The sequence below is a fragment of the Petromyzon marinus genome, chromosome 2 (genome assembly GCF_048934315.1).
Source record: "Petromyzon marinus isolate PM22_M1 ecotype Great Lakes invasive population chromosome 2, UKy_Petmar_22M1.pri1.0, whole genome shotgun sequence".
NCBI lineage: Eukaryota > Metazoa > Chordata > Hyperoartia > Petromyzontiformes > Petromyzontidae > Petromyzon > Petromyzon marinus.
Window position 1 is genome coordinate 15,554,115 of NC_133668.1, and position 10,680 is coordinate 15,564,794.

Here is a 10,680-nt window from a genome sequence, read left to right on the forward strand (position 1 = left end):
ACCTTTTACAAGGAATCATGTCTGCATTAACCACAATACTTGTGGTCAAAATGCAAACAAAAAAACTCTGATAATCAGTGTTTTTTGTTTGCATTCTGACCACAAGCATTGTGGTTAATGCAGACAGGATTCCTTGTAAAAGGTTTCAGTTTGGTGTTTTAACATCTTAACACCTGTTTTGTTGCCAGAAAAAAGGGGAAAACCTATTCCCCTTTAATGAAACTGTTTGCAATAGGCTCATATATTGCATATAAGATATTAAAAATAACTATTTTGATTTAACAAATATTGCCCTCAACCATGTAGTATACTCTGGTTTCCCACAAAATGCACATGTTTTGGGGATTGGCCCAACATCTCAAGCAGGACCCTGATAAATAAAGCCATCTTGCGGTTCATTAGGTTTTTTTATAGATAGATCAACTGTATTATTTATACGATTCCCATTCGTGGCCACGTGCTAACCGAGCACTCATCTGCCTTGGCTCATGCTCGTGTGTTCCCAGGATCTGAGCGGGTCATCACTCTCAAGATGGAGATACCTGGCTCCATGCCTCCGCTCATCCAGGAAATGCTGGAGAACTCAATTGAGGGGCAGGAGGATCCCCCTGCCGAGACAGAAGAACCCACGAAGGCCAACGGCGGCACGGGCAGCAGTGCAGGTGGTGGCGATGCGGGCGATAGCACCGCGGTTGCGGCTGTAGCGCCAGCCTCAGCGACGGTGGGCGGGGGAGCCAAGCCCTGTGGCGGAGACGCACCGGTGGCGAACGTCCAGGGATCCTCGGGGACGCTGGAAGCTGCGGCCTGCATGGCCGTGCCCATCGGTCAGATGCAGCTCGCCGATCCGTTCTGAGGCCGCTGTGTGCCGCATGTCGCTGGGCTGCAGGATTGTTCCACTTCTGAGAAGTCAGGGTCAAGAAGATTGTATGGCTGAACTGAGTAAAAAAAAAAAGAAATGAATATGTATATAGTGTTAAATATTTTACTTTACACGACAGTATTGTACATACAGGGAGGTATACATGACGATGAAGAAAGAACACCAGTGCAATCAAGACAGACACTACAAGACCTTACTGAACATGTCGAAAAAAAATACGTACCAAATTTTTACAGCTCGCACTAATATATATGCATTAAAAAATGTGTACAACGACTGCTGCTACATTGCATCGATACCATTTTACTGCTTCACCAATCCTGCGCAGTGGATGACAAAGTTGTAAAATTAAAAAAAATGGGACTATCTTTTCACGTGTCACTGAAAGGAAAATAAGATCTCGACATTTTGGCCTACTGGTCTACTTCAGAAAGACATTTGTTTTTCTTGATGAACAAGAAAGCGACGCGTCCATGTTTCTGCTAAGTGGCCGTCTTTGGATTACACTTACACTTCATTTGATTGAACTAATGTATGTAAGAACAGGGTAGGGTAATTTGTGGGAAGGCGTTTACAGAGGGTTGAACTTTCAAACGCCATGAAATAACAAAATCTAATTTCTAAGCCTTTAGGAATAAAATATATGAAATCAATACTACAAGTGGATTTTAGCTTATTTGAGAGATTTGTAAAATGCCACTAAAAGCACTGTAGAGCTTCTTTTAAAGAAATATAAACACAAATTTCAGTATTCATTTACGTCCTGCTATAATGTGTATTACGTCTGTTTCTTTTTATTTTTTTACATATTTCAAAAGCTGTATTATATTCATGGCAGAATAGAGTTCTTCACCCCACCCCTCAATTCTCTTTTAATAAAATGAAAGATGTACACACGCATTGGTTGGATACATCTTCCGTGCAATCATCACTCAAGTTGAAAATGGCAAAATTCAGCAGTACGATACTGAAAGTACTTACTGTGTTCATTATACAAGTCGGCATGAGCTCACGATAGCCTTCTTTCACTTAATGTTACTGAAATACAAATGCCTATGAATTAACGTTTACTTACTGCAATATCTCATAGAAGCATATTTTATTTTTTCATTAGCATATTTATCATTAATGTCATCTAAATATAAATCATTAGCATTTGCAGATGCCTTTAAATGTACTCCGCTACTTTTCGTGGTGACATACAAATGCAGTTGTTTTGTATCAAATCAACGTCTATTTTTCATACTGTGAGAATACAGTAAATGAGTGTGTTTGTGTTAACGGAGCTTGTATATTGCCTGTACTGTTTGTAAAGCACGAAGGCATGGCCTGAAGCACACAAGTTAGAACCCTCAAGGGATTCGGTGCAAGTTCAGTAGACGAAGCATTCATACGATTTTCACGCAAAACGGGTGGCTCATTCCATTAACACGTCACCGTGCATTTAACAGAGTAGAGAAAGATGAGCCCGTGGTCCTATTCTATATATTTTTTTCCTGTAACATCAAAAGGAAACGTGTGGCAGAGAAAGTTAAACTGAAGCTAAATTGTTCATAACTTGTTAGCTACGATTGTTTTTTCTTCAAAATATGGTTGTGCAAGGAGTCCAACAAGTCAATGGCATCGAATTTGCACGCACAATGAAAACCCAAAGTGTTTTGTCTGTGTTTTTTTAATCTGGTTACGTACACTTTTCTGTAACCCATGTTCAAGAGCACTGCTAAATTATTTTTCAATGCCCAGACTGCAACCCATGTTTAAATAAACCAAGTTTTTACCGCTCTTTTTGTGCATCTGTAAAATTCAACTTGGAATAGTAAATAAAATTATTGTGTGCTATATATTTTTGGATTTCCTTTACAATCAACCCAAAATAATAACATTACCTTACCAGTCTACGCTCACTTAGTTTCCTTTCCAACATAATATATAACATCAAAATATTGAAGCAGCACAAACATCAAGCATGTGTGGAGTGGCTCACATCGCCATAGGAGCTTCTGAGCCAGGACAAGATATTCCACATTCATATGGCAGGAACCAGTCTCTCCACAAGACAACCACCGTTGAATTCCGCTTAGCGGTACTCAATCTATTGCGCCCAGAAGTATAATGGCACAGTACCACCCAGCCAGATGATACGACAGTGGCATGAATAGTTCTTTTTATTTGGCTGCCCACTGAATTGTGAAAATTCCAAGGCCTGGTTCAGGGCCACCAAAAGAGCTTTTGGCTCATGTGAGAAAAGAAAACCTTGACTTGATTATATCCGTGTATATAGCAGCACATGGCTGAAGGTCAAGGCATGCAAATAGAGTTGTTACACAAGTGAGGATATGCTTGACTGTAACTCTGCACGACAGCTTGACCAATCAAGTGTCAATAAAATTAGCATGCATATCATGCCCACAAGCCTTGAGAAAGCCCAGAAAAACAAGAACTTAAAATATCATTTTAAAACATTACCACCAGATGGTACGAAACAGTCGACATACATACACATATAAATCACGGGTCAATTACGAAAAAGTTATTTGTAAATTACATCGTCTTTAAAATATTGACATTGCCACTTAAGTAACATTTTACAATTGCGACTCATAAAAATAATAATTACTATTTGAATAACTATACTAACCATTCTTGGAAACAAAAACACCCCATTGTATTCTATATATGTCTGCCAAATTAAAATGACATTGGTAACCGATATCAGTAAACACTGCCAAGTTTTTTGTACTATTGTAAACATATTAAAAATAACCGCGTCAATGGCTTTCCTCAGAGATGGTTACCATGATGAGTTCTGGCCAATTACATATATGAACAACTATATATAATCAGGTAAGAACCCGTTAAAGCCAGGAGTCTATTTTTAGACAGCAGATTATAATGCAGACACAAACTTTTAAATTTCCCATCTTTAAATTTCGATTTAAAGCTTTCGTGACTGCAAGGATTCATCTTCTTTGGTTCTTTCGGTAAAGTCACGTAGAATGAGAATATCATTTTTTTATTATTATATTCTCATTCTACGTGACTTTACCGAAAGAACCTAAGAAGATTTCCCATCTTTATTCAATTTGGGGGACATTTTATGTAATTTACTTGTTTACAAAACATCAACTGGTTATTAATTGACAAAACACTGGCATTTGTAGAATCTTTTCAATATTTTTTGTAGTAAATGGAAATCTGTCTTACCTGGGTATTCCCCAAGAATGATGGCGTCATCAGCGAGACTAATCACTGCTAGATTAAGGCCCCCTCCCCGCTCCATCTCTGCCGTCATTCCTCATTTGACTGTCATTCCTTCAACAGTCTTGTCCGATGGCCATCATCCCAAGCCCACTTACTATTCTTAGCGGTCAATATGATATTTATGATTGGCGTTTGTTCCCTGACCTACGCGCTACTCGTTTTGTCTCAACATTATTTAAAGCATACACAAACCTGTCAACCCCTTATCAGTGCCCTACCTTATAACAGACCAATTAAACCCTCATTAGTTCACCCCGTGCCCCTCAGAAATCTCAACGTTCATCCTACAAAATCCCATCACAAGGGAGAAACCCAAACAGACAAAAAAAATGTGCCCTAATTGAAACGGCTCTACGCCATATGGACCTGAAAACTCAATTTCCCTGTACGAGAATACGGGGTAAACCTTATGGTTTGCCAGGTATGGGTACACCTCTCCATGCTCTGTTGTGCAGTATTTCCTCCGTTGTCTCTGTAGCTATTAATAGGGCGGTGACATGACCAAGTGGGCTTGTTTCAAAGGTTAACGTTTTGAATTCAGGTTGGCGCCCTCGTTTTCTGAGTGGATTAACCGCAGCGTCACGCGCAGCCTGCATCACAGTGGACGGTCAAGGTACTGTGACGTCATTGTGTGCTGGCGTCATTTTCCAAACTTGAATAATTGCCGGCAAATTACTCAATTGGAATATGAAATGTGAATCATTGCCCCTATTACAACTTGGCAGGACCGTCCTGGAAAAGGGAAGGAAAAAAACACCACTTGATTCAGGTGAAGGCTTCCTGGGAAAACATGTACCAAAAATAAAATGCCGATTGAAAACGTTATTCTTAGTATTGTGCGTTTTAGTTTTCTCACAAAGAGATACAATAATTTTCGGTCTTGGGAACTTGGAAACACCGTACCCGACCTTCCCTTCTTCTTCGGCTGTCCACCGCTAACGATGACGACTTCGGAGAACGGCGAGCATCAATTGTCATCCCCTGCGCGCCGATGGGATTGAGAGTGCAGCCCTTCAGCGGAAGCATCGTCCGCACCGTTGGCCAGAGTTTCTTCGTCCGCTGGATGGGATTTAAGCAGTGGCGGCTCGTTACATTTCCACTCAGCGGGGCTGTTCTAACCACTGGAAGTATGGTGTTCTCATGAAAACATCGTCGTGTTATGGGCCTTCTCGTGAAAGTGCTAGAACTGTCTCATCGACCAACGGTAGGTAGGCATTTATCTCCATATATATAAAAGGCAAAGTTGTGATTATGTGTGTCTGTTCAAAATGTTTAGCGTACTTCCCGACATGCAACAAACTTGAAATTTGCTATGTGGGTACTTTCCGGACTGTACACCATGCAAAAGTTATAAAAATACACTTTTGGGGTTTTTTTTGGTGGGGGGGCTCAATAATGCATTTATTTTTTTGCACGGCAAGTGAGCTGTGACGTCAGATCTGTCACGTGGCCCGCGCATGTGGAAGCGTAACGCATTGTAGTGTAGCGGTTAGCGCGCTGTGTACGTGTCTGTGTGTGTGTCTGTCTGTGTGTGTTTGTGTCTGTGTGTCTCCTCAGCGGGTTGCTGAGGAGACGGAGTCTGCCTCAGTGGCCCGCGATCACAAAACTCTATTTAACTCCATCAAAAAAGTAACCTGCAGCGCCACACCTATTACCATCATTAGGGGAAAAAACGGTGATCCAATCTCCGACCCCCAGGAACAGATTTGCAGATTTGCTGAGCATTTCTGTGAGATCCTGGGGGAGGGAAAATCCCTCAGCCAGGAAAACATCGTGGCACAAAGTGAGGATGACCCTGCTGAGGCTGCGGTACCTCAAATATTGGAAGAAGTCACCCCCTGTGAGTGGCTGGCTGAAGTACCATCTGTTGAGGAAGTACTGAAGGCGATCCGGAGTTTGAGACCAGGAAAGGCAGCGGGCAGAGATGATCTCCCAAGCAAAATGCTGAGGGAGGGTGGCGTTTGTGCACAGACTGCCCTATATGACATCATAAGAACAGTCTGGACCACTGGACGGGTTCCGCAGGATTGGAAGGATGCCCTGGCGGTTCCCCTCTTTAAGAAGAGGGACCGCACAGACTGTAACAACTACAGGGGCATCTCACTCCTCAGTGTGCCAGGAAAGGTCCTGGCAAGGATTATTCAACATCGCTTTGCCAGGCACGCTGAGGAGAGGCTTGCGGAGCCACAATGCGGTTTCAGGAAAGGGCGGTCCTGCACAGATGCGATATTTTCTGTCCGTCTGCTACAGCAGAGGTGTAGGGAATTCCAACAAGACCTACATCTCTGCTTTATTGACCTGGTCAAGGCCTATGATACCATCAGTAGGCCTGGGCTCTGGGTTGTTCTTCGTGCTTTTGGAGTCCCTGACCCTCTGCTCATGATCATTAAGGACCTTCATGATGGTGAGCGGGCCCGGGTAAAACTACGTGGCCGGGAGTCAGAGCCATTCCCTGTACACCTTGGGGTGCGACAGGGATGTCCTCTGCCTCCCACATTATTTAACATCTATTTTGATCACGTAGTTCGTGAAGCCTTCAATAGCTGTACCGGGGGAATCTCTATTTGGTACAGATATAATGGGAGGCTGATCGATGCCCGGGTGCGGTCAAGGGATGACTCCCTATTGCTCAACCACGTTATGTATGCCGATGATTTGGTAATAGCTGCTCATTCAGAGGAGGAGTTGGAGACGCTGCTGCTGAGACTGAAGCGTGCCACTAAGAGATGGGGCCTTACCATCAGCCCCACCAAAACTAAGCACCTGCCTGGGTATTTTGAACCATCGGACACTCCACCCCCACAACTCCCAATCGGTGATGGGGCAGTTGTGGAGAGAGTGGAGAGTTTCCCATACATGGGCAGTGTGCTTATGACCGGCTCCAGTTTAACAGAAGAGGTCTCACTCCGAATCAGTCGAGCGGAAATATCTTTTCATCGGTTGCGTAATGCTGTGTGGAAGCTACCTGGTCTGTCGCTCCGCACTAAGCTTCAGGTCTTCTCGGCCACGATCATTCCCTCCCTTCTCTGCGCTTGCGAAACGTGGACCCCCTTAATGGAGCATTTTCGCCGGTTGGAAACATTTAGGCTGGCCGGCTTACGATCCATCCTGGGTTTAACCAGGCTGGATTGTGTGAGGAACTCACAAATCCTTGAAAGATCTGGGCACGGTCCCATCGGTGAGCTCCTCCGGCAGGCAAGGCTGCGATGGCTGGGTCATGTAGCCCGCATGCACAGCCACCGCATGCCGAAACATCTTTTGTTCGGCTGGATCGAGGGGCTAAACGGGCGCGGCACGGGCTAGAGAAGAGATGGAGTGATGTGGTACAGGAGGACGTGGAGCTGAGTGGACTTGCCGATGACTGGTACCAGCGGTGTCAAGATCGGCCTCTGTGGAGGAGGCTCGTGAAGGACGCTACTGGGCAGTTGGAGGCAGCCGCCCTCCAACAACAACGGCGGGCGGAGGAGCGACGCTCACAACAACGAGCGGAGTGCCGGGTGGCTAAAGCACAGCAGGTTGGCACAGTAGGGGGCACAGGTGGTGCATCAGCCAGTCGTCTCAGTCAGTCGACCCGTGGCACCTGGGTCTGCCCCGTGACCTCCTGCCCGCGGGCGTTCGACACTTCACGTGGCCTCAAGGTGCACATAGCCTGGCACAAGCGTCGTGGTGACGTCACCGCCACTTAATGGCGAATGGCGGTTGTTGTTGTGTCTGTGTGTGTGGAAGCGTAACGCATTGTAGTGTAGTGGTTAGCGTGCTGTGTGTGTCTCTGTGTATGTGTGTGTCTGTCTGTGTGTAATCTGTGTGTGTGGAAGCGTAACGCATTGTAGTGTAGTGGTTAGCGTGCCGCGCTACGAACCCGGCGACCCGAGTTCGATTCCTGCTCACGGCCACCACCGGTGACGATTATTTCTACCGGTCCTGGGCCTCACCTAGGTCGACTCAGCCTCAAACGAGTAACTGGTGTGGTGTGTGAACATCGCCACTGGGGAGACAAAGGCGGCCGGGCGTGGTGAATCCAAGTCCCAGGCGAAGCCGGGTAGTACAGCTAGTAAGCAATACAAAACAAAGCACTCAAATGATGTCCCCATGACCCTCAAGTCCACCCTACAAGAACCCCTTTGACACTGCCAAAAGCCTAAAGAACAATTAATGATCAGCTGAAACGACTCAAAAAATTCATTTCAAATGGAATATTCAGTAGTGACTCCACTGTGTTCGTAGCTAAATCTTCGTTTGCTGTACCTGCTGTCATCACCATTGCTGTTGCTTCCTCCTAGAGCAGTGGTTCTTAACCTTGTTGGAGGTACCGAACCCCACCAGTTTCATATGCGCATTCACCGAACCCCTCTTTAGTGAAAAATAAAATGTGATTTTTTTCAAATTCAAGACATAGATATGTTTTTTACTGGTACACAAAATGAGCCGTGCATGAACATTACCTTGTTAAAAGAATAAAACCAACACAATGCATAAACTCACAACAAATTACATACCTGGAAATCAATGTGACTTCTGCTGTTGCCTTGGAGAGATCAATTCAGATATGCGTGGCTTCACCTTGGCAAGTGCCACTCTCATGTCATTTTCACAGCAAAGTCTGTTCCTTTTCTTCGTTTTTATGTCCAGCATCCTCGAAAAGGATTGCTCACAAAGATATGTTGTAACAAATGGTATAAAAAATCCAGGGCTTTCTTAGCAATAACTGGATACTTGTTCATTTGTCGACACCAAAACATTGAGAGCGTTGTTGTTCTGAAGAGTTGCTGTTGAACCTGGCTCTGCTGAATTTCAATGATTTCGTCGAGGAATTCATCATTGACATCTGCTGTTTCAACAGCAAACGTGAACGGCTGTCTCACCCATGCTGGATATGACTCTCTTGTAGGGAAATATCCGTCGAGAGACTTTGCAAGCTCATCTAAGTGCGTGGCAATTGTTTGCTTCAGTTCCGTGGATACAGAAATATCTCCGATTCCAGACACATATTCGATCTTACTTGCACAGTCGTCCAGAAGCGGGAAGTTTGCGAAGTTATTGTTCTCTGTTCGTCGTTTCCATAACGGTAGCTTTTTTTTTTAAAAGCCTTCAGGTGTTCTTCCGCTTCCATGATATTGACTCCACCACCCTGCATCTGCTGATTGAGATGATTGAGAGCTGCGAATATATCAGCCATGTACGCTAAAATGAGAATGAACTCAGGATTTTTGAAGCAATCTGCATGGCAGTGTTGGTGCTCTTGCAAAAACAGGGCTAATTCCACACGCATGGCAAAAACACGATTCAGCACCTGTCCCCGGGATAACCACCGAATATTAGAATGGAGCAGAAGTACCTCAAATTCAGAGCCCATTTCTTTACACAGCTCACTGAAGATGCGGTGCCTCAGAGCACTTTTTCGCACATAGTTCACACATTCCACCACAGTTTTTAATACTTCTGCCATTTTTGGAGGTAAGGTTTTTGTTGCCAACGCATGCCTGTGCAGAATACAATGCGTCACAATGATGTGTGGTGCATCGGCCTTTATTAGCGCACCAAAACCAGACTTTCTTCCCAGCATGACTGGAGCTCCGTCCGTACAAACTGCAGAAACCATATCCCATGAAAGATTGTTGTCTCTGAAGAAGTCATCCACAAGCTTCTTCACATCGGCTGCCTTCGTTGTTGTTGTAAGAGGCTTACAAAATAAAAACTCTTCTTTTATCATGTCGTCTTTCACATAGCGTACAAAAACAGCAAGCTGGCTTAGATCAGAAACGTCTGTGGTTTCGTCGAGTTGAAGGCTGAATTTTGCCGGGCTTGAAATCAGATCCGCGACTACTTGAGCCAAGATGTCTTTACTCATGTCTTCTATTCTGTCACTGACGGTGTCATTTGAAAGGGGAATTTGGGATAATTTACCTTCGGCCGCTGTTCCGAGTATCAGATTCGCCATCTTTAATGCAGCTGGTTTCACAAGTGTTTCACCAATGGTGTGTGGCTTGCCCTGCTTTGCGATCAGGTAAGCAACTTCGTACGATGCTGTCAGGATCGGTTTGTTAACAGGTACAAATCCAAGAGCAGGCAGAGTGGCCCTTTCATCGAATCTGGCTCTCTTCACCCTGAATTCAGCAAGTGTTGTGTTCTTGTATTCCCCGTCTCCATGCAGCTTCAAGAAGTTTTCCTTTAGTTTTGCCGGTGCAAGACTAGAGTTGCTCAACTTGGCGTTGCAAATCATGCAGATAGGACGCTCACTCCCATCACGTTCCGTGATACATGAGAATCCATGTTGTACATATTCGTCCGACCACTTTCTTCTTTTGCCCGACATAGTTAGTATGGATAAAATATTAAAGAAATCACACGACGTACGACAACAACAGTCACACGTTGACTACTGAGTACGCACTAAATTCCCCGCAGCGCTGATTGGCCAAGCAGTGTAGCATGATCATCTGCAGCCAGTGATGGCCAAGCGGGCCGTGTGTGTCATCACAAATTTACACAATAATTCAAGTGTGTCCGGACCTCCGTGGCGGGGGCTCTGCCGAACCCCT

At 44.7% G+C, this 10,680-nt stretch overlaps 1 protein-coding gene across 5 annotated transcripts in view; it reads left to right on the plus strand.

The window, feature by feature from the left end:
* LOC116946258 (retinoic acid receptor beta) overlaps positions 1–2,721 on the plus strand; it is a 72,829-nt gene extending 70,108 nt beyond the window's left edge. For all 5 annotated transcript variants that reach the window (XM_032961295.2, XM_032961314.2, XM_032961286.2 and 2 more), the window contains one exon: positions 507–2,721. In XM_032961295.2, the coding sequence (XP_032817186.2) occupies positions 507–853 (347 nt within the window). In that variant the 3' untranslated portion in view covers positions 854–2,721. The remainder of the gene's footprint in view (positions 1–506) is intronic.
* Positions 2,722–10,680: the final 7,959 nt, after the last annotated feature.